At 38.4% G+C, this 23,885-nt stretch overlaps 3 protein-coding genes across 3 annotated transcripts; 1 reads left to right on the top strand and 2 right to left on the bottom strand.

The window, feature by feature from the left end:
• Nucleotides 1–898: 898 nt before the first annotated feature.
• Nucleotides 899–5,637, bottom strand: LOC145890183 (multicopper oxidase mco-like). The gene is made up of 14 exons (XM_082981213.1): nt 5,502–5,637; nt 5,091–5,275; nt 4,787–4,888; nt 4,513–4,644; nt 3,865–4,064; nt 3,644–3,784; nt 3,312–3,516; nt 2,837–3,090; nt 2,603–2,699; nt 2,377–2,494; nt 2,167–2,309; nt 2,002–2,107; nt 1,708–1,933; nt 899–947 (listed from the first exon to the last, which is right to left on the bottom strand). Exons 1-14 carry the CDS (start codon nt 5,635–5,637, stop codon nt 899–901), a joined length of 2,094 nt encoding a protein of 697 aa, XP_082837339.1.
• Nucleotides 5,638–11,240: 5,603 nt separating this feature from the next.
• Nucleotides 11,241–14,252, top strand: LOC145889839 (thyroxine 5-deiodinase-like). Its single transcript, XM_082980878.1, has 3 exons — nt 11,241–11,310; nt 11,563–11,757; nt 13,533–14,252. Exons 1-3 carry the CDS (start codon nt 11,257–11,259, stop codon nt 13,908–13,910), a joined length of 627 nt encoding a protein of 208 aa, XP_082837004.1. The 5' UTR covers nt 11,241–11,256; the 3' UTR covers nt 13,911–14,252.
• Nucleotides 14,253–16,512: 2,260 nt separating this feature from the next.
• LOC145890600 (tubulin gamma-1 chain-like) lies at nt 16,513–18,972 on the bottom strand. Its single transcript, XM_082981717.1, has 3 exons — nt 18,153–18,972; nt 17,562–17,838; nt 16,513–17,067 (listed from the first exon to the last, which is right to left on the bottom strand). Exons 1-3 carry the CDS (start codon nt 18,944–18,946, stop codon nt 16,780–16,782), a joined length of 1,359 nt encoding a protein of 452 aa, XP_082837843.1. The 5' UTR covers nt 18,947–18,972; the 3' UTR covers nt 16,513–16,779.
• Between the last annotated feature and the right edge of the window lie 4,913 nt (nt 18,973–23,885).

The raw sequence follows: 23,885 nt of genomic DNA, 5'->3' as shown, positions 1-23,885 counted from the left end.
TGATTCACATAAGAATAAAACAACAACATGCAGTTAAGAAAAAACAACAACATGCAGTTAAAAAAAAAATTTTTTTGCACTGTTGAGGCATGAGTTTACTGAGGCACGGGTCAAAGGCTATGGTGACAAGCGACAGTTGGTAAACAGTTTAATGTGCTGACTTGGGAGGCAAAGTCCGAGCGACCTGAATCAACGATGTATATATAGGGTAGATCAGTAATTATTAACACTCAGGAGTGTCACATAAATTTCGTACAATCAAATTACTTATGGCATAGCTATGTGCAAACCTGCAAAGTTTGGGTTCTGAAATGATAGTGCTTCTCAGCCAGGTCCCACGAGAAAGAGGTGCAGCCGGAGCGGCGCACTAGGGTCCAAAGCAATTTATATTGCCCGTAAATTGTGAAAAGGGGCCCAGTGACACCATTGTTTGGCTCGAAAATAAGGGATTTCTTGCGTAAAGGCTTGTCCCACCCACAATTAATGAGGTCTCTGAAAGTAAGGTCCCCGCAACGACACAATTTTTTTCTCTCAATGGCCCTGATATCAACTTCTATGTGTCCTGTAGTAACTATAAAACATGCTTTATTACGCTTAGAGCATTTGCCAAACACACAAAAGGTTTTGGACATATATAAATGCAAATAGTAGTAGAAAACGAGTCACCATCGAACAAAGAAGTAATGCTTATTATAAGCACGGTAATACAAGATAATGGCAGCTACAGAAATCAAGCAAAGACTAAAAAATGGTAAATCGAAAAATATATTGACGATTGCCAGCATCGTTTACCAAGGTTTACTATTGACATCTGAATATTGCAGCATTTGATTGTTACGTCACATGTAGATGTTAGTTCGCTCGGCTCACTCCAGAACCAAAGTTTCTTACGTGTTTTTTACAGCATGGGTAAGAGTGCCATGCACGACACGACGACACAAAGTAACCTTAAAAGAAAAAAAACATTTCTTTCGTAAGGAACAATTACATGAACATACAAAAGGTTTGTATCAGTTAACCAAGTGGTTCCCTTTTCCGGACTGGTGACGCACTTAATCGTAACATTGCGTTACTACGACGCACTCAAAAGCGTTGGCCATTTTTAGACTTGTTTGCTTGCACTTTTCACTGCAATAATTGCAACGCCACGCAACTCGACATGAAAATAGATGAAACACAACCTGAAAGCAAGCTTACGAGGCCGTAACAAAATTTAAAACGACGCTGATGATACGATAAAAATAGATACGGTAACGACGTTTTGGCACTGGAGTAACGTCGATTTAAAAGATGTAGGATCTTATGGAGTCCAAGATATACGAGTCAAATAAAAGTTGATGGATATTCAAAAAGCGCGAAATGTTCATTAAATGATTCACAGAGGTGAAAGACTCCTACTATCACCTTCAGCAGTGTTTCCAAATTTTTTTATCCGCACGTTTATAAAGAGTATTTAAGCCAAAAAACGCCCAAAGTTCAAGCAACTAAACCTAAATGATCCAAAACAAGTTTCAGAAAATTCTTCTCTTTCCTGATTTCCTTGCGCCTATTGCCCAAAACCTATACAGATGCATTCAGTGGCCTTTGCTTAAGGCAGGTCATGAAGCCCTTTACATTTTGTCATGGAGCCTACTGTTATAGAATCGCTGATCTAATTGTTTTGGCGTGACACAAAACCAAATCACATGAAGAAAAGAGTTACAATACCTGCTAAGAATGTTGCTTGTTGCTTTGCTGGTTGTTTCAATAACACCAGTAACTCCCGTATGCGTAGTTGGTTCATTGTTTAAAGTTGTGTTTACCAGTTCGGTTGTGATCGTAGTATTTGATGCAGGGCAAGGGTCAGGCATGTTAATGAAAGGATATGTGTCACATTCATCGCAAGTGGTTGGATATGAATTCCCTGACGCAATCACCGCTTCCAAATCAGCTCCTGCATTTTAACAAATCAAGTTAATCATCTGTTGCAATAAGTAGTAACCTCCAAAGTAGTTTATATACCTTGTGGAACAATTTCAGTGGTCAGCATCATTCCTATGTCCTCATGATTAAGAAAATGACAATGAATCACAACCGTACCCACGAATTTGTCGGGAAGAAATCTTATCTGGAATCAAATGAAATGTATCAAGTGTCACGATGCTGTTTTACGTTACGTCGACTTACCGTAATGTTGGATAGGGGAGGCACCCAAACTACGTCACGGAACTCCCCTGATTGTGCGTAGCCAAGAGTTCCGCTCCCTCCCGCCACCCAGCGTTCATAATGACCGGAATATTGAGTTTCCGGAAACGGAATGAAGTCAGCGGCTGCATAAAGTGTCTGATTATTTGTAATCACATACAGCTTGCAATGATTAAAATAACGCGCACTTACGATCGTAGTTCGAGTGTTGATAGAAGCATGTCTGGTTATTTTGACTAAACAACTTCCAATCCAAGGTATCGAAATCCAGATTTCCTACCGGCCCAGTGTATGGTTGGAAGTTGATGATCTTTAAAACAAAAGGAAAAATAATTATCAGTTTATTTTGTGACAAACTGCGTCTTAAGTGTTTATCACGGTTGGATGCGTAAAAGTGTTACGTCTGGAAATATCTTACTTGGAAATGATTGACGTGAATATGGATCGGATGCCCGATAGTTGGGGAAGTGTTGACAATTTGCCATTCCTGTATTGCATTTTCTTCCATCTTGTACCTAAATAAAAACCTAATTATATCACTTAATAGGTTTTTAACAACTGGCACGAATGTCAAATTGATAACTATTACATGAACAGTCGATTACAAACTGTCCTTGGAACTGGAAATCAAACTGTCAATCCTACAACTTGCCTGTAATTTTCTTCGCAAGTAAAACGTTCTCGGTTGAGACCAAAAGCGGGACTCAATTCCAGAATCCATCTTCCGCCAACTTCCTCATCCGTGACGTTTTGAAAATCACCAATGAAACTCGGTCGTCCTGGCAACGCGGTGTCAATCGCTGTGAAATTTTCTCCTCCTTCTACGTTGATGGTTAGAAGCGTTCCGCTCCAACGCACAGCGGGCCCAAACGACGCCTCGTCTTCGGGGGCGGGATTCGAACGCATCTAAAGCATTGTCGTATAGTAGCTATACATTCTCAAAGGTAAACCCGCATATTTATGATTAGATTTAAAAACCTGTGCCTACATTGCACAATAATTTCATCTGTAACAATATTTTTATACATGTACAAGGGACAAGAATCTTACAAAAAAAAATTATATAAATTTTCTACAAATGTATTTAGTTTGGCTTAAAAACCTTGATGAAGGCAGTGTGAACTTACCACATAGGTTCCAGGCTTGTCACACATCACAAGCCAATCGCAACGTTGCGAAGGCATCAAAAATGTTTTGTTTAATCGTGGCTTTCTGGCCTCGTTTAAATAAACACCGTCTAGAGAAATCTCGTACACCTCACACGCAGGTTGACCACTTGAGGCGTCAACGAGCTCAACTTCAAGTAAAGGACCGCCCCCAGTGTTTCCCATTCTTCAAACAACAAACATCTTTTCCATAAAAACGTTTAACATTTTTAACACGGATCTTTTTGAAATAATTAATGCGATATATCGGTTTAGAACTAACCATATACCGTAGCCACACTTTCTTAAATTACCTGAATCTTTTGATTTGGCCTGTTGTCATGTTTAGAACGGGTTCTATTAGTCCATTAGTTGTAAAATAATCGACACCATTGTTGTCATTCTCGATCCATTGTCTAAACGTTCCTCCACTCGAAACGTTGTAGCGACCTAAGCTGCACATAGAGCATAAATGATAAATAATTTACTCATGGAACGAGCGATATTTTCCAGTACAACGTTCAGTAGCACTCACTCTTCAACAAGATCACCAATCTCTTCCTGAATGGCTGAAATCTGGTATCTTGTTGGAATATTGGAATAAAGAAGAGTTGGTTGGAATAGAAGCTGGACGTCATGCTCACAGTTAAAGGGACACGATACCGACTTCAGTTGCTCGCTCAAATCTGCTTCTTCGTCCTCGACTATTATAAACCCTGCCATTCCGCTATGAACCTACAAACGTAAAAATAAAAGTTGACATACGCTGTGGCCAGGTTTGCCACACCGTCGTATTTCTAAGAAGCGTGCTCATTTTTAGACGGTATATGCTTGGTAAATACATTTTTTAAAAGTATGTGGATTGTTGATAACATGACGTGGTACTAATCGTTTTTGGATGTACCGATGTGCCTGAAATTACAATCTATCTCCGTTTGCCTACAAAAAAGTGATCAACTCAAAGTAATCAAAATAACATCAGCCAAAATCGGCCATGTTTTTGAATTAAATTTAACTTAGGCTAAAAATGCTTGTTTTTGTCCAGACTGTCTATATGGAATTCTGGATTCGCTAATGCTTTGTAATTTATTGCTGTTTAAAACATGTCATTACATCCATCATTTAAATAAAGCGATCGTGTCATATTCAAACAGAGCTGGTTGAACAGTCGGGTATAACTTACTTGAAACAGAGTGGAACCGTGTAAGTGTGGGTGATACCAGTACGTTCCTGATGGCTGCTCCGCTTCAATCGAATATTTGTAAGTGAATTCCTGTTCGGGTCGAACGTGCACGAACACGTTATCGCCTGGAGCCTGACAAAGGACGTGAAGCGCAAATGTAAAATTCAAGCATAGATTTCATTAATGTAAAATGTGATGCGCTGAATTAGAGCGGTCTCAAAACCAATGTAAAATTGAAACAAATGTTTTGATGAGTGTTGCAAATAACGATTACCTCGCTTCCGATATGGAGACCGTGGGTGTGGAGGTTCGTACTGTTAGGAAACCGTTGTTGAAAATGTCCGAAGTTTGGGTCAGGCCATGTTAGTTTGTTTATCTGGTATAAATAGGCGGATACTTGGAACCATTTAAACAATAACCATTTTACAATACTTCACGTTCTAAACTGAAACCATACATTTTATCTAGAGCAAGATATTTTTTTCCAATTTGCGGATATGTTGTCTGTTTGGTCACCGTTGGCAGTAAGGCGTGAAAACGGGAGATACCATAATCTATTGAATAAATAAGGCACTGACCAGTCGAACTTTGACGCTGTCCCCTTTTCTGATGTTCCATGTTGGACCACAGATTGATCCGTTGTACATCCTCCTCCTTAATGTCATCCAATCCACGACAAAATCTCCAACATCCACAACCAAAGTAAAGTCTAAGTTTCCGTTATTGGAGAAAACTTGTGGTGGTTCTACCAGATATTCCCCACCTGTCAACACATTGATTAAAAAACGTGAAACCTTCTGCATTTTTATCCAGCAATACGGGTCAGTGTTTGAATATCTTCTGATTTGCTTTTGTTTAAAGTAATCGTAACTTAGTGCCTATTGCTGCACGTACGAATATTACTTGCTGTAATGTAACACAGAACATTCTAAGATTAAACTTAATTCCTAATTGATTGTATTATGCCGTCGTTAATCAAATTATCAAACCTTGTAGTGGACATGGATAGGTAACATTGCACGGATTTTGTCGTCTTGTTGGTATTCTATTCACAATTTCTTGACTTTGACACACACCCCAAAGGCAGGCAATCACAACAGGCAAAAGCATCAGGTGAAAGTGCATTCTTTATGATTCAAACTTAGCTGATTTCGCGAACCATCTGTGTGAGTATGAGTAAATTTGTTTTGAGGAGATTTGTGTTGATATGATTGTAGATTTACGGAACTAGATTGCAGATAAGATATTTCATAATTGTTTGATGTGCGATTTCGGCGATACTTTTCAATCCCCCTGCCGACATCTAATGATGGTCCGGAAAAGTAATGCTTTGCAAACATATGGTAATTGCCCACAAGGATTCATATACGTTGTTCAACCAATTAACATGTTGTATCTAGTTTTGTCTTAATATTAAGGCAATTTTACCAGAAACATTTGTAGCCTGCGTAGAATCACAAAACTTCACAGAATATCGCACGAAGTTTTTAGTTCTTTTCGTTTGCTTTGCCAAACATTCAAAAAATATTACATCACAAGTGTAAAGTATTATCTCACTTGCCATCTCATTGAAAACAGGGTGTTTACATCCTCTAACCTTAACAAGCGACCAATTACTATGTTCTCACTACTTTTTCCCGAGTTGGCGTTCTACATTTGTACACCCACTCCATGGAAAGCGGTCTTTATATACACGAAGCGATGCTCAGGTTCTTGCGAAACAGTCCTTTGTTTGTTGGGTTGTGCGTCGGTGGGGGAGTGGTTTGGTATTTCCCGACAATTCGCGACATCTAAATCTGTCCAAGGCAATCAGAAGTTGACGACGCAGGTGCGACAATTCTTCTGCCTGGTCGACATATTTGCTTTTTCTTTTACAGCGGTAATTGCTGTGCTTGTTTTACAAACATCACGTACTAGGGAGCTGGGATTAGCTTGGGGACTTCACTTTCAACCAAAGGGTTTTTCCGCAACATTGCGAAGATTCCAAGTATCCGCCAAGTTGTTCAAAGAAAAAAACCCACACAGAATAAGTATCGATGTTTACTCGGTAAACAGAGGTAAATGCGACCTCCACGCGACTCGACAAGTTAAGGTTTCCACCTCCGTAAGTCTATTTGACTGTTTTGTGTAAACCATATCGATGGTAACCATCGAGATTTAGATTGCAGGTAGGTGTGGGCCTGCCCGAACGTGCATGGTTTCCATTGTTCGTGTGTATCGGTTGGAAATTTGTCAAAACTACAGAATGTGCCAAACTTCACACAAGGAAAATGCCCCGTGAAGTAGTCATAAAGTACAAGTGCGTAGCTAATATACGGGGTATGGCCTATACTTCACATTAAATAAAAATTGGAAATTTTGTTGGAAGTCAAACATGATATAGTCTGTTGTTTTTCGTACAAGTTTTTGTGCCTATCCCCTAAATGTATCATTTTCATATTTATTGGATTTCCTCTGACAGTGGGAAGTGCACAATTTTTTAATATCAAGCTTTTGAATTTTTACAAAACTAAATTGAAATTTACTTGGCCATAAAATTCAATTTAAAACGGTCTGCAAGCGCGAAAAGGTTGAGAACAACCGATATAAGCCTGCAACTATTGAGTGACAAACGAAGCGGTTGAGGATTGAATGTCGCTGCCGAAGCGTATGTTTACTTGGAATTTCAACACGCCGTAGCGTCGTTGCCACACGCCTCAGCATACATGGGAAACTAAATAAATGTTACGCCATGTGTAATGGTGGTTTCCGTTCCTTTAAAAGTTTCGGTAAAAAAGGAATTTGAACCAATATGCTTTACAGCGCATGCGTAGTTCCCAAAAGCTTTTATGATAAGTGTACCACGCAGAAGTCCAAGGTCGACATACTTGATTCACACAGAAGTCTGTGTAATATAAAACGCTTTGCGAATGGTGACGGTGAGTTGTGGACAAAGCAACCACCTGTTATTTGTGGGTAAATATTTGAATTGAGACACTACACTAAAATATAGCGTTGGCAATCGCACAGAATTCTACGTCATACAGAATTATATGGATGAAGTACAGCGACATGGCCGCGTCCCTGTGTTTTACCTTGTTCCTAAACACGTTGGAAAACTTCGTGCGATCTGCAAACCGTTGTTACCTGCTTGCATCGATTGTATTCTTATACTTGATTATCGGATTCAAGCCTGAAAATTCGTTCAAGTTGTTTTACCTCAACATAACCTGCAAGATTAACGGTAAGAACTCCAGGCATTTTTGATAACAAAATGCCTTTTTATGTAAGTCCTATTCTTGGTTGCATGTCTATGTTTTGCCCACGGTCAGATAAAATATCGGTAATCTTGTATTTATTGGCTGGATAATTTTGATAAAAAGCAAAATGCTTGTAACTTTTGCGGTTGCACCAGGACAGGAAAAATCTCACGCATTCTTGTGTGGCGCCACAAGTTGACATAAATTTGCCATGTCGTTTCAACATTCAGGTCGAAGGTTACTCGGCTCATGTTACGAGCGAGTGAACTATGACGTCATGACTGGGAAGTTTAACGCCCACGCGTACTAGGTCCCACACTGCTGTCACAAGATACGCTTTTTTTGAATATCCAGTCCACAAATCCAGATCAGGTTTTCTTCTCGGTGTATGGGTCGCCGAACGCTTTGATCAATGTTGGCAATCGCTAGTCCAGATACGCAATCATTTGTACATTGTGTGCTTAAAGTGCATGTGACACGGAAAAATAAAACATATCAATAATTAAACTCATTGATGGTCATAAATTTAAAACATTTTTTGCGAAAAATATAGCTTGACACGGCGACTGGTTTCTGAGATACAGCTGATCAAAGTTACGTTTAAACCGTTGCGACCGTAATCGTGCGAAAGCGACATTCATTGTTTCGTGACGTCGTAGAAGGCGCTTTAGACGTGCGAGTGCTGGCAGCAAGCCTTGCTCGTAGGCAGGGCGTCGATTTTTTATTGCGTGTCGAACATCTTGAGAAAAATTGTCGTGCGTGTCGAATAGCAAAAATGTCTTATCTGGTAACTAACGCATGAGGCTTATTTCGATTACAGGTTTCTTGTACTTACATAAGTTTAGAATACACGTTAAAAAACGACAAAACAATTAAAAATCTTGCATGCTATAGGCTGCTATGTCTCATAACATCCGATTGAACGAAATAATCATACTTGTTTCGTAAAAATGCAACATGTTTGGTAACAATGCCACGTGTTCGATAACAATGCTCCATGTTCGGAAACAATGGTTAGTATTGTCCAAAATTTATTGCGGTTGCGTTTATTTAGCCATCTAAGCAAACAAATTTTTTTTGGGTGGGATCCCAAACGACGATGCCATTAAGTTTTCAACACTACGCAACCGTTCAGTTAAATGCTGTTGTTTAATAGAGAGTCGAAAAAAAAATTTCTCCCCAAATAATTGTTTGCGCTTCGAAATTAAACGACTTATACTGGTACCAACGTCTTCGAACCACTTTTGCCACCAGCATGTATGGCAATGGCAAAAAAATTGACAACTACATGTTAATAGGAAAATCGTTGCCGTCCAATCTTCGAAAAAAGAAAACTAGTAAGATCGATGTGAATGTTGCAAGATTGGCGCAACCGATACGTTAGGCTTAATTGGTCTGTTCGCGGTACTGCATACTGGTAACTTAACAGTTATTCACGCCGCCCGTGTCGAACAGTGGCGTCGCGTTTCGAACACTTAGAACGGCGAAAAAGGCATAAATCGACACCCTGCTCGTAGGAATGGAAAACTGTATAAAACTCTGGTTTAGTAGTTCAGGAGCACTACTAGTGAACAAGCGCAAATAACGGATTTTGTTGTTAATTTGAGCTGCAGAGAAATGGGCGCTGTTTCGACCTATTACGTCTTATTTAGTTGCGTAATAATAAAACAGTTACTGGGACAGGGTGTTCTTGTGGTTAAAGCTAGTGATGCACCGAAACAGCTATTTTTATATTCGGCCGAAACCGAATATTCGGAAAAAGTTGCCGAATTAATTCGGCCGAATAAACCGAAACTAATTTTGGTATATCATCTCTTTCAACGCAATAAATTTAAACAAAACATGTGCTGGATTGGATCTAATCTTATCGTACAGCCTTTTTTGGCTCATAAAGAATAACCGCGTATTGTTCTAACTGCTATAACTTGATTTTTATCTCTTTACCCAACACATTCTTACAGTTTAAACAAGGATTCTAACCTTTTCTAAACTTAGCGTATCAGCGTTACATGCAGTAAAAAAGTTTCGGTTTCGGCCGAATTTTGCAGAAATATTCGGCCGAAACCGAATAATTGCGAAAACCTTAGTTTCGGCCGAATAAATTCGGCAAACCGAACTTTCGGTGCATCCCTAGTTAAAGCATTTATTATCGCTAACGTTATACATGAACTTTTCAAAACACGACAGAGACAAATCGTCAATTAAGCATTGTTGTTTGTCCACTCACAGAAAAAGAAATTGAATTTTGAGGCTGGCAAAGACCGACAAAATTGGCTAATTATGCAATACAGTAATTCTGTGATAGTACTACATTTTGTCTGACAGTAGCGTTGCTTACGAGTGCGCGTCATATGATGTAATTAATTTGCCACAATCAACCACTAATGTATATTTCGTAATATAGTTCGTAACTAGAAATGCTGGAATCATCAAATTAAAGTCAACACAAGGTGAGGTTATAGTTATGACATTGACACACTCAAAAGGACGTCATGTAATGTCAATGAGCAAAGAAACGCACCATCCCCGTCTTATCAAAGTACAGAGTAGTGCCGTTGCTGCTGTACCCTTTGCTTTTGCGATGACCAAGGACAAATAAGAATTTGGTTTGTGACGTCACAGTGACATATTTTTGTTTGATGTGAAACCTTGTTCTGACCTTTGAGGTAACGTAATTTGTGGATTCTCCTATGTTTGAAACTATTCGATATCTGCAATATAAGGCGGCTTCCTCTATGTAAACAATGCATTTTTGGCGCGAGCGCCTCATGTGGCGTTAAATTCGCTACAGCGAATAACGCTTCTCCACTGTTCTGGACTGCTTGCGTTGCAGTTTTGGGTTTGGTCATTTTATTCTGATGCTGATTTTATTTTCCATCGGTTTCCACGTTAACTGCTCATGTAAAAAGTTAACGTTGCCTGCCTTGTGTTTCCATAATGGCACTTGGTAAGAAAAAAATTTATAAATCTTAATTGGAAGATTGAATTGTTAAAAAAACCAGAAGAAAGGAGATTACCAAATTATATAAATTCTAAATTGAGGTTCGCTAAGAAACTCAACGCCTTACCTAAAGAGTAACCCATAGCGGCATACGTTGCATACTTAAACAGACGTCAAACAGCCAACCAAGAGTTGAGTTTGTTAAATTAGAATTTATTGAAATGACCAGTTAAATGCATAATAAATAGAAACGTATTTAGACAAGGCATTACCAAGGAAGGTAAATATGACCAACAGCACTAAATGTGTTTGACACCCTTGCAATGAGCTACAAAGTTTGGTCATTACTTCGGACTTTAGTTAATATTTAACCATAACCGCGCAATATTTGATCATCGATGCTGAGAACTTCACCTCAGACAGCACATTTTGTCAGGGCAGACTGTAGTACTACATTACAACGAAATGGCTGTAAGGCATATAGCCTGGGCTCTGCTCACGGCTATAAAGGTGATTTTTATTTTGCTGATAATGGATATTGTTCAATTACTTAAAATACCATGTATGCTGGAGAAAATCTTTGGCATCAAAATGAGAAGAAGGGAAACAATTGTAAAGGTAATTTGAAAGCCGGTATATGGGGCCCAACCTAATGAGTATGTTCCTAAAGTATTGACTTATAACGAGACCATATAGCAATATGTTGATATTTGTATAGACCCAAGTTTAGATGGGCCTGTTTTCATGATTGCGTTTGATACACTTGGAGTTATTAAGTTTTCTTTGCAAAAACAAATTGGACAATATCTCGGCATATTTTTAACTTGCGATATTCATTGTAATGAAAACGAAGACAGTATTCTTTCACAGACGACCACATTCCCCGAAGTTTTACGAAGCAAACTAGTGCAGAGCCGCAACGTCAGGCTTGGCGAGAAAGCACCAAATATGATGGTGAATGACTTGAAAGCTTCCATGGATCGACCGCTTTTGCAGTTTATGAAGAAACACCGACCTTTGGTTATCAACTTCGGGTCGTGCACATGACCACCGTTTATGGCAAAGGTTTGTGCAAAGTGATGAATGTGTGTTGTATGGCCTTTTTGATGTAAGGTACCTGCAGGTACAAGGCCCACCTAACAAACGTTTGCCTAAAACTAAAAAATCGTTGAAGTGTTTGGGTCCAAATTTGGCATGATAGTGGAGAAGGTTGATACTAAACATCTATCAAACTGTCAGAAAGGTTTCCTGTTTAGTTTTGTTGAAACGTCCGTTTAAAACAAACATTTTTTGCGGGTCTCAGGAAGCCGTTGAAAGTATTTGCAGCAATGTTACATCCCAGATAAAGCCTAAATAAACTTATTTATCGCAATATCACCTAATAATATTACCTTTATAACATAAAATGCAATACAACACACAAACAACATACAAGTTCAAACTGTACTAAAGGAAACGATCGGTTTAATATTGCTTTTTAGCTTTTTAGGGGTCTTTAAGCACTATGTGGAAATCAAAAATGTTTGGAACGAATTGTTTCTGATTACCGTCAGTCGTTTTATTTTTGAAATATGAAAAATCCATTTCGCCTACATAGGCATCATCAGTTTCTGCAAATAAAATACAATAAAGCACTCGAAGCTACCTGTACGCAAAGTAGGCAAGCAAATAAAATAAAACGAAACGTTGAACACTGTGGTCCCTACCACTGTATCTACATAACTACGAACTGCACTGCTGTGCAAGGCTCTCCAACACCGGAGGCAGAAAGATAAGCGAGTGCGAATCACGTGAGCACGTAAAATAGTAATGGCGACCCTCAGCATAAACGCACGACGTCATTGAACAACATTTAAACTAATGGTAAAAGATGAACTTCATCCATAAAAACACACAGCAACATCAAGCAAAACTACTGCTAACGAATTCGGGGGAGGATCATTTTTTGAATGTTTATTAAGGCTTGTGTGCGGTTCAGCCTTTTTGCTTCGCACACATCCAGCCTTTCGGCCATTGGCTGTTCTACGAACATCACCGAAAAATAACTTGAAATGCCCAGGTGCGTTTCTGCCAGTGGGTGCGCGTTTGCAAAATGGTGGCGCAGAGTCGTCTTATAAGGTCACACATAAAATAACCTAAAGGGAAGTCTTCATAAGTTTAATGTGTGTTTAAACTAGCGGTCTCAAGTGCTCGCATACGTTGTGCACAAGATCATAAAGTTGTAGTTTTTGTGTGGCCACGTTAACACCAGCACTATGCAGTTTACACATAACATTTAATGCTGAATTGATAATGCGGATTATTGTATGCTCGGCGGGAAAGACATAATTCAGATATCATTACGTACGACGTGATATCACTATCACATGTAGCAAATGAGGTCAAAGGTCGCGTTAAACACACCGTACCTAAGGATCCATCCGTTCCGTTTTGATTTTTTAAGGGTAGTTTGCTTGTACAGCGCACCGTTGTGGATATTCGTTAGTTGCCTTTGCATTTCTGTCTGAATCGGAATTGATTCAATCAGATATAGTTTTTTGGGTTTTTGACAGATGTCGCCATCTTCGCATGATACAATAAGGACGGTCCTGGAAATTAAAAAACGAATGTGGGTCCGATTTGACCGGTTCTAATGGCGCCTAAACGCGCCAGTATTGGTGATGTAATATTATTTTGCGAAACATTCGCTAAGGCAGATGCTGTTAAAAATGTGCTATGTGTCAAGCCAGGCCTGGCAGTGTTTAACTTAACCACTGCCACTTTCATGACCTTTCTTTTACAAAGGCTTCTGTGCCTTCCTAGTTTACAAGTTATTCCATGCTCCCAATTTTATTTCACAGATCAACAGCTTTGCCAAAATTGTCAACAAATATCGACGGGACGCCGATTTTGTTGTCGTGTATATACGAGAAGCTCATCCGTTGGAAGGATGGGTTGTTCCAGGCAATCAATTCCAAATGAAGAACCACCGGTCGTTTCAGGAACGCGCACACGCCGCCCAAATGCTTCTTGACGCAATTCCACAACTGGACGTGCCTCTTCTAGTCGACAACATGCAGGATGAGGCTTGTCTTGCGTACGGAGCCGTGCCGGAAAGGCTGTACATCGTGTTAGATGGTGTTGTCGTGTTTGAAGGGGGCTGGGGTCCCTGGTACTACGATCTGGACAAAATGGAAAGAAAACTAATTGAAATATTTGATGAAAAGAAGCATGCCTAAAAAGAAATCGCTGAATTTCTTTACGTCTCCAACAGAAATAATTAAACGTTCAAACAGCTATTAATTCTAATATCTTGAAACGTGAAAAATATTAATTTACTTACGATTTGGTTTAGAAACCATCGCTGTAACTTTGCTGCGTTTTATTTGTTTGAAATATCCACTTGCACAGATAATGATAGACCGGGTTGAAATTGTAAACTCGGTCCTGACACAGTTGTGCAAACAGATTGGTCAAACTCTTATTTCGCTTTAAAATAAAAAATATAACGCCCCATGACCTGTACCGATTTTGGCTTTAAACAAATCCGCTCAATTTCCAGTCTACAGCTTTTCGTTCGTGCCGCGTTGTTTGGTTTGTTGGATTGAGCCATACCATTTTATCGTGTATAATCCAAACGTACAGTGGCGATTGGTTAGACATAGTGTTAACACATATAATGAAAGATGTTGTCGAAATTTTGACGCAGTCCTGAAAATCTAATTAAAACTTGCGTGTGTGTGCTCAGAGTTATAACTTTAACTTGATGGAAACAAAAGCTTTTGCAAATACGCGTTTATTTTTCAATCAAGTTATGTATTGTTTCACACGGGCCCCTAACATGATAACCCTTATGGTATTGTAGCTCCCCATACCATTTGATGTATCATTTTTTTGTTCATGTGCGTATATTAACTTTGCGAACAAAATAAACGTGATTTGATTAAATTTATGACACCGAATGACATTTGAACGCGTATTAATTTTTATATTTGAACTAAAACTTTTTCATTTGATAGGAATACTCACTTTTGTATGCTAAGTACCCAGAACCAGCAGTTAATTATATTGTTTTGAGAACCAGCAGTTGAGTATAAGTTTTTTGTCACATCAAAAACAAATATTTTTTATTACTGGTATACACTTTATTGCGCGCATCGAAGTAAATGTGTACAGCAGTGATAAGTCATATTTACATAATTTCGGCCATCATCCACATCATTCAAAAGTGATTCATGTTTCGTTGAGGCGAACTCCAAATTAGGTTACGTTACTCCATCGCTGTAGTTTTTTACTTGAACACAACCCTGAAAACCACGAAGTTTTTCTTAGTCTTGGCATTTTGAAACTACTCCATCCACTCTTTATATTAGATTCATCCAGGATCAAATCGTCATCCAGCATATCAGGCGGAGGTGGGGGAAATTCCTCCTCAGTTGTAACATCTGGTGTTTCTTGGGTCTCTGCGACATTCATTGCAGCTGGAGCGGCAGCAATGGAAGCGTCATCTCTTTGTACCTCATCTTGTTTCTTTTGATTTTCATTAACTAACTTGTCTGGAACTTCTTCTTCTTGCACGGAACCTTCAGGAATTTTGTCAGATTCCTTCGAAGGATCAACAGCTCCAATCTTCGGTCCATCAACAACTTTTAATTCCTCTTGTTCGTTATTTATTTCTTCTTGCTGTTCATTATGCTGTTCTTTCTGTTCCAAGGTTGATGACCCCTCTTGCTCAGACAACGCTTCTTCCGCCTTATCCGAAGCATTTTTACTTAAACATTACCTGCAAGATTAGAGGTAAGAACTCCAGTTTTGACATTTTTGCCAAAAAGTTGCCTTTTAAGTCGTATTCTTGGTTGTATGTCTATTTTTTCCCATGGTCAGATAAAATATCGGTAATCTGGTATTTATTGGCTGGATAATTTTGACAAAAAACAAAATCCTTGAAAGTAAACTTTTACGGTTGCACCGGGACAGGAAAAATCTCAAACATTCTTATGTGGCGCCACAAGTTGACATAAAGTCTGTCATGTCGTTTTAATATTCAGGTCAAAGGTTTTTCGGCTCATGTTACGAGCGAGTGAACTATGACGTCATGGCTGGAAAGTTCAACGCCCACGCGAAGGTCCCACACTGCTGTCATAAGGTATGCCTTTTTAAAACACATCGGGATTCGAACCCAGAATATCCTGGCCACTTACCTTGATCAGGTTTACTTCCCAGTATATGGGTCGCCGCTTTGATCATAGTTGTCAATCGCCCGCAAAGATTTGCAATCATTGGTACGTTGTGTGCTTTTAGACAGTAAAAAAGTCCTCTAGTTCCACCACGCGGATTTTCATTTAAATAGTCCTCTAGCGTTACCACGCGGATGTTATTTAAAGAGTCCTCTAGTTGTTTTAGTGTTTTTTACCCGGGATATCCTGGTTACGAATCCCGATCAGGTTTTCTGCAAGTTATACGGGTCGGGCACGTGACCAATGCTGCCAACCACCCGTCTGTAGTCCTCTGGTTTCACCAAAGGAATGGTTTTTAAATCAGTCCTTCAGCTCAACCATACGTAAATAATGCACACATTTTTGTCGCATTTGTTGGAGTGTGTTCGCAATGGTTCAAACTCAACTTTAATCTTCTGTAAAAACCCGCGTCTATCTTAAGCTATTTTTTAAAATAATTATAGTTAAGTAGCTGTGTCATTACTTTTAAACACAACCTTTCAGTTCACTGACCACACAGGGGGCAATTATATTGAAGGGTTCTTTCAGATCCACAAAAATAGGGGTGTTTCCCCCAACGCAAAACATACTAAAACCGGAAGCGAAACGTTACATGTTTGCTGGTTTGCGTATCCAGCTACTTTGCAACTAGCACGCTCAACAACTATAGACTAGCCGGTTTCAAGCTCGCACACAAGCAAGATAGGTACAACACAGTCATACAAAAGCGGCAAATTTATAGAAAACAATACTACACAGTTGTACAACCGACTTGAAACATTTCAGCAGTTTGGCGAACCCACATCTGGCAACATCAACATCAAGTTTTTCCAGGATCCATATTCGAAACCATACACTAAAATTGCTTGGTAACACAACTAAACAAAATGCTTCAAGCCGCGCTTTTTTCGCCCCAGTTAAGATATTCCGGGGTCGCTGCAGCTTCGTATTCATCGGTAAGTTGTTGAACAATCTCACGTGACGCGTCCATTTCATCCAAGTTTTCGGTAAACATCGCCTCCTTGCGGAATTGTTCCAGAAACGCCTCTCTTTTTCGCAGCTTGTCAAATTGCCGTGCTGCTCGCTTGAAAAGTGCACCGATGCTGGTGTGGTTTGCGAGCATTAGGCCGCTAACTCGATGTGCCGATGATACGTAGGGCGATTTTCTTGACAGAGCAACCTGAAAATGTTTTGTCTTTATAATACTTAGCTCCACCTCCCCTAAAGCATCCAACTACTCTTTGCTGCATAAGCAAATATTTATCATGGCATGGGAGAATTACTTAGTTGTACATTATTGTCTCACAGTAGTTCAGTTAAAGTTATATAAGATAAATAGTTTTGCATTTTTTCCATGTTGATACATCTATCTTTTCAACAGGTGTGATTTTTTTATGTCTTTTTTTAGCAATTTTAAAACTGTTTCATGTATTGTACGTTAAAAATGCGAACAAACTATTGTAACAAAATGAGAGCAAAATTTATTATACTGGTAATTAAAATCATATCCTAGCCAAAATGGAAAGGAGTTGTGTTTGAAGCAATGGTATATGTTTCACTAGCTTATTAGCGTCACCATAAATTTGGTTTTGAGATAAGCCATAATGTGTTTAAATGACAAATGTGGTTCATTGCAATACATTAAATATGCAAAGAAAGTGACAACACACCCACCTGAATACTGGCTGGGCCCCAGGGGATAAACTGTGCAAGTTTCCGCTCTCTGATCCTTTGCAAACTTTTGTGAACTTGAGTTGGATCGATTTCGCCTTGGATGATATTCAATATAGAAATGTAACAATGCTGATTCATTCTCTCCCTGCCAGTGAACACCATCATATTTTTGGGTTGTAGCAGCCTTCTCATCACGTCGAGTACAGTGGTTTTTCTGACAGATGCCATTGCTTGGTCCGTCACCAATGGTGTATAGCCCGTCATTAGGTAATGAAGTCTGTTTGCACAGAAAACATAATAAAAACCTATTTTTTTAACAAAAATGTGTGTTTTTAGAAACATCATAGTTTTTCGAATTACACAACATAGTATATACATGTAAGTGGTTTTGCATTATAAGAACAATGTTGATACATAGAATATTTCCGTGCTATTCTTGCTGCCAGGCATAGTAAATTAATAAGAATTGTTCTTCTGGCACATAAGTTACGATCCGCCGGATGGTGGACGAAACGTTGGTTACAATAAAATAACTCTCGTAACTTATGTGCCATAAGAACAAATCTTTTTAAATAGAACAGTATAAATTACCTTGGGGTTGGAATGAGTGATGCAACTAATCCTATGAGGTCATTGTTCATGTAACCTGGGTAACGGAGTGTGGCAGTACTAGCTGACATAATAGTTGACACCATTTTATTGATTTGTGAAAATGATGGATTCTGTATGTGCAGTCTTTCAGTTGCAATGTTATTTAAGGCAGTGTTATCCAAAACAACTGTGGCATCGGCATGTAGCGTCAATCTCTTCATTGTGAGCATTGTGTTGTATGGTTGCACCACTACATCAGACACTTCATCTTGATTTGGGAAAACGCTGTAGGTTTGAATAAGCTTTTTTGGGTATCTATCATTTAGGTTTTCAAGCATGTAAGAACCAAGGCCAGAACCAGTGCCTCCAGCCGTAGAATGACACAACATGAAGCCTTCCAAGTTATCTGAGCCATCAGCTTCTCTGTCAATTATGTCGAATAGTTCTTCATGGATCTTTTCTCCTGAGTGAAAACCTGCTGCCCAATTGTTGCCAGCACCACCTCCATGTTCAGATAGGTATATGTTTTCTGGGTTGTACAAATTAGCAAACTCCGAGTTTTTTATTGAGTTGATTACCCTTGGCTCCAAATCGATAAGCACCGATCGTGGTATGTAGTGATCATCATCTGCCTGGTAGAAAAACACATCCTTGCGGTCAGTTCCGTCAGTTGCAAAGTCTTGCAGGATGCCATCAGGTCGGATTCCATGTTCTTGACAGAGCTGTTTCCAATATTCAAATCCTATCTGATTACCACACTGCCCAATTTGCAAGGTTATAATTTCTCGTGGCATTGTCCTCAAAGTTTGCAAACCAATTTTGTCCTGTGAGAGGTAATAAAGTTTTAAAGACAGTAATGTAAAATGATTGGAAAAATTGACATAAATCCTACATGCAAATTTTCACAATCATAGGTGCATAGTGTTCAAATTTCCAGTGGTGGGGCGGGGTATATTATGAAGATATAATTGTGAACTACAACTTTCTTACCAATCTGTACAAAATCATTAAACTAATGCGCAGATTTGTCTGCACAATTCATGTTCACCGACAAAGGATTCTCCATGCAAAAAAATACAAACTTTTTAATCTGGATCAAATGTACAAATGTGATTCATTAATCTTTTTTGAGCATATTGTCAACCAAATTTTGAAACATTGCAACCACAAAGGAAAAATTCTCTGTGAAATGCATTTTTCCAATCCGGGATTTCCATTAAATTGCATTTTTATCACAATATAATAACAAAATATTTAAGGCAAGTGGTTATCAAGACTGATTAGACGCCATTACAATACCAATAGTTATGCTTTAATTCCCTAAAAAATAACAACTTGTTTTCGCAGCCCAATTTGAACTTATAATGAAAAAATAATTATCAAATAGAAACATGAAATTGTTGAAAGGTTATAAACATCAATGCCATGTGACACTAACAGAATCTGGACATCTAAACGTAAATAACCAACAAAAAAAAAAAAACAATTTATTTTCTGTTGCGTTCGCGGTTCGCGCGTCAACGGATTTCTGACGTCACAGCTAAATTTCTTTCTCCGAGCCAACAGAAGTGTTGTTGAAAAAAATGCACCAAATTTATGATCATTACGTGAAAATTGATGTCAACAAACAAAAATTACCCCCAGCACTTTGTTAACTTTTTTTTTAAACAAAATTTAACAAGACTGCATATTTGTCAGTTCTATTCCCAGGTTCACTTGTTTCGCTGTCATACTGTTGCGTGCATCCGTTCAATTTGTGGTGCACCTGAGACCTTGACTACGTTACAGAGTTAAACGATAGATAGTTGTGTCTCTTTTTTGATCAATTAATTTAACAAGCAGGCACTATAAATCCGAAACCACAATTAAGTAATTCCTATTTATTTAAAATGGAATTTCAAATCCTGGAAACTAAATTCCGATTTTTTCTGCTTTTGTTATCTTGGTGTGTGTTTTCAAGACGTTAACTTCACCACTGAAGAACGTTTTTGTGCCGCGAACGAGGGTACACAATAACACAAATTCATTATCCCATTGATTGACATTTGCTGTTTACTGGTAAATATTAAGAGCAATGTTTAAATTATATGTTAACGCACTTTGGCCATTTTTTTCCCACGATCAACAAACATCGTTGTTGGGTTTTGGATTACAGATTTGATTCAGCGTCGATGTTTTTCAATACAGTTTTGGCAATGTTCGTTTATGCGATGTTTTCTTCTCAATAAATTTAGAAACAAGGACCAAGAACAAAAAAACAGAACGGTATTTTTAGGCTTGTGGGGTTTTACAAGTTTCACATGGGTTTAAAAAAGTTTCATACTGACGCCAGTTTCAATGCGGGAACCTTAACCGTGGTGGCTAAGTTGATAAGCCAGTTTATGGCAACAGAAAGTCAAAACGCCGCAGGTGCTCCTGGTTTATTTGGAAAAAAATTTGATGCAATGATCAAGTAATTGGCATGGGTAAAATTGTATTTGTTATGAGTGGATTTATTGAGAAACATCGCACACACATATTCTGATTACCTCATAAAATTCATGTCCGAAATTGGACAACAACCAAGAGCATCATATATTTAAAAGTTCTTAAAGATACTTGTGTAAACCTGCGAGTAGCCAATCACATCAAAGAGACTTTCATACAAACCTTATCTTTTAATGACCAAGGGTCTTTTTAGCGCACAAAAAATGGTGTTTTTTGAGCTTGTAGTCGACTTCCGGTTTTAAGCGTTTTGTGGTCGTTGTTAAACCAAAAATTACAAATGAAAAACCTGGTGATCCCCTTTTCTGTGGTATTGCATACAGAGTCCATGTTTTAAAACAGGACGAGCAGGGTACTTTTTCGAATAAACATAACGTCTAATTGACACTGTCACTATTTTTCTTAACATGAATGAAATACAGCTGGACTCTTTTACTTTATAAACAATAAAAAATGTATGATTTTAGAAATCTAATAATCGACCGTAACGAACTTGGAGCGAAAACGACCAGTTTATATTTGCTGGTATGATATCCACAATTTGATCGTGAATAGCTTTTGTTGCTAAATAAATTCTGCCTCGGGGCATCCTAACTTTCTTCACAAAAAGAATCTGCATTTTGTGATAATTCCTAAAGAATGTTGTTCCAGTTTCAAAGTCACTGGTTTGTCTGTAAAAAACTCTTTTATATTCTGAAAACCCTAATTCATTTTGCATGGTCCTGTCAATTACTATTACTAGACTTTAGTGGTCTCGGGCGATGAAAATACAATCAGGATGAATGGGATGTCCGAACATATCGGATCGGGGCCGATACAGCAACCGATACTCTTAAAAACAATCAAAAAATTATACACTGCTTGCCCAAAGTAAAAGAAAGACACAACTTGTACATCTCGTGAAAGATTAGTTGCACAAGATTGCAACTCACACTGATGACGAGACAATCGCAAGTTTGCAAATTTGCAAGTTTTAGTTTTGTGTGCGTTGAAGGAACGTAATTGAAATTGCTTTGGGCAGAATTGTCCAAAAACAACCACGGTTATGTTCGCCTTTTTATATCTTGGTAAAAATCATAAAATTAAATCAGAGCTTAATTAGAAATACCACGTTTAACAGAGCTATGTGGTTTTATATTGCAACTTTAATTTAACGTCGATATTTTCCAATAAAATCTAGGCAATGTTCGTTCATGCGATGTTTTCTTCGCAATAAATTTCGAAACAAAGACCAAGAACTTAAACAACATTTTTGGTTTGAAACAATAATGATTTACAAGTTTCATACTGACGTCAGTTTCAATGTTGAAACCATAACCGTTGGAATTTTTTAGCAGCTGTGTGTAACGTGGTGACTAAGCTGATAGTTTATGGCAACATAACATTAAAACGCCGCACGTACTCCTTGGTATTTTGGAAAACAATTGACGTTATGGTCAAATAATTGGTGGGTAAAGGGTATTTGTTACAAGTGAATATGTTAAGAAACCGCGCACGCAGATGTTCACAGAACTTAATTGTTGGTTTTGTATGCACAATGTGGTCATGTATTGGCTTTTGTCATGAAATAAATTTTGCCTCATGGCATTCCTAATTTGTTTTTGGAATCCTGAGGTAAATTAATATACTTGTTCGCAAGGTCAGTAACATGAATGCACTTCACGAAAAAGGAAGAACTTTTCATTGATAGCGCCTTCTCTAAAGTGTTATTGTACGTTTGAAGTTGTAATTAAATTGCAAACATAAGTAAAGTTGATCCTGATTAGGATTGCGTAATTTGATACAAGTTTATTTTACCCATATATTAACTCTATGTAATATATTTCGACAAGAAACTGGTAACGGCCCAATGCGAAAGATTTGTTGGTGTTGATCGGGATTGCATTTTCCGCCATTTTTCAATATTAACAGCAATGTTTAAATTATATGTAAACGGACTTTGGCCATTTTTTTACCATGTTCAACGAACATCGTTGTTGGGTTTTAGATTACAGCTTTGATTCAGCGTCGATGTTTTTTAATAAAGTTTTGGCAATGTTCGTTCATGCGATATTTTCTTCGAAATGATTTTCGAAGCAAGGACCAAGAACAAAAAAACAGAACGGTATTTTTCGGTTTAAAACAAAAATGATTAACATGAGTTTTACAAGTTTCATACTGACGTCAGTTTCAATGCGGGAACCTTAACCGTGGTGACTGAGTTGATAAACTAGTTTATGGCAACGGAAAATCAAAACGCCGCAGGTAATTCTTGTTTTTTTGGTATTAAATACGACGCAATGATCAAGTAATTGGCATGGGTAAAGTTGTATTTGTTACAAGCGGATGTATTGAGAAACACCGCACACAGATATTCGGATTGTCAAAAAATTCAGGTTCGAAATTGTATAACAACCAAGAGCATTATATATTTAAAGTACTCAAAGACACGTTTTCGTCGCTTGCACAAAATCAATAAAAAGTGTAAAACTGCGAGTATAGCCAATCACATTAAATATACGTTCATACAAACCTTATCTTTTGATGGCCAAGGATCTTTTTCGCGCACAAAAACGGTGTTTTTTTGGGCTTGCAGTTGCCTTTTGGTTTCAAGAGTTTTGGGGTCGTTGTAAAACCAAAAAAATTACATAAAAACCTGGCGATCAATGCCTTTTTCGACAGTCAAGCCATTGCAGCCAAGCTGGATCAGCCACTTTACCCGACAAGTCGGATCTGAAATCTGAAAAATCAAGCTCCCGGTGAGGTTTGAACTCACGATCCTGGGCTTACCAGGCCCAACGTTCTACCAACTAAGCTGCAGAAGCTCAGTGGCTTCACGGGGTATATTGTGGCCAAGGTACACTGGTGCGTAAGCGCACAACTTGTCAGGCGACCTTCACATGCGTAGAGGATCTCCACCACCGTAATCAGACAACGCAGAAGTAATACCATACTTTCGCATAGCAAGGCAGTATTGCCCCACTGCGCAGGCCCTTAAACAACATTTTTAGTTTAAAACAAAAATTATTTACAAGTTTCATACTGACGTCAGTTTCAATGTTGAAACCATAACCGTTGGAATTTTTTAGCAGCTGTGTGTAACGTGGTGATTAAGTTGATTGTTTATGGCAACATAACATTAAAACGCCGCAGGTACTCCTTGTTATTTTGGAAAACAATTGACGTTATGGTCAAATAATTGGTGGGTAAAGTGTATTTGTTATAAGTGAATATGTTAAGAAACCGCGCACGCAGATGTTCACAGCACTT

Source organism: Ascidia mentula, chromosome 2, assembly GCF_947561715.1.
Source record: "Ascidia mentula chromosome 2, kaAscMent1.1, whole genome shotgun sequence".
Lineage (NCBI taxonomy): Eukaryota > Metazoa > Chordata > Ascidiacea > Phlebobranchia > Ascidiidae > Ascidia > Ascidia mentula.
Note: the sequence above shows the minus strand (reverse complement) of the source record. Positions and strands in the feature narration are given on the sequence as shown.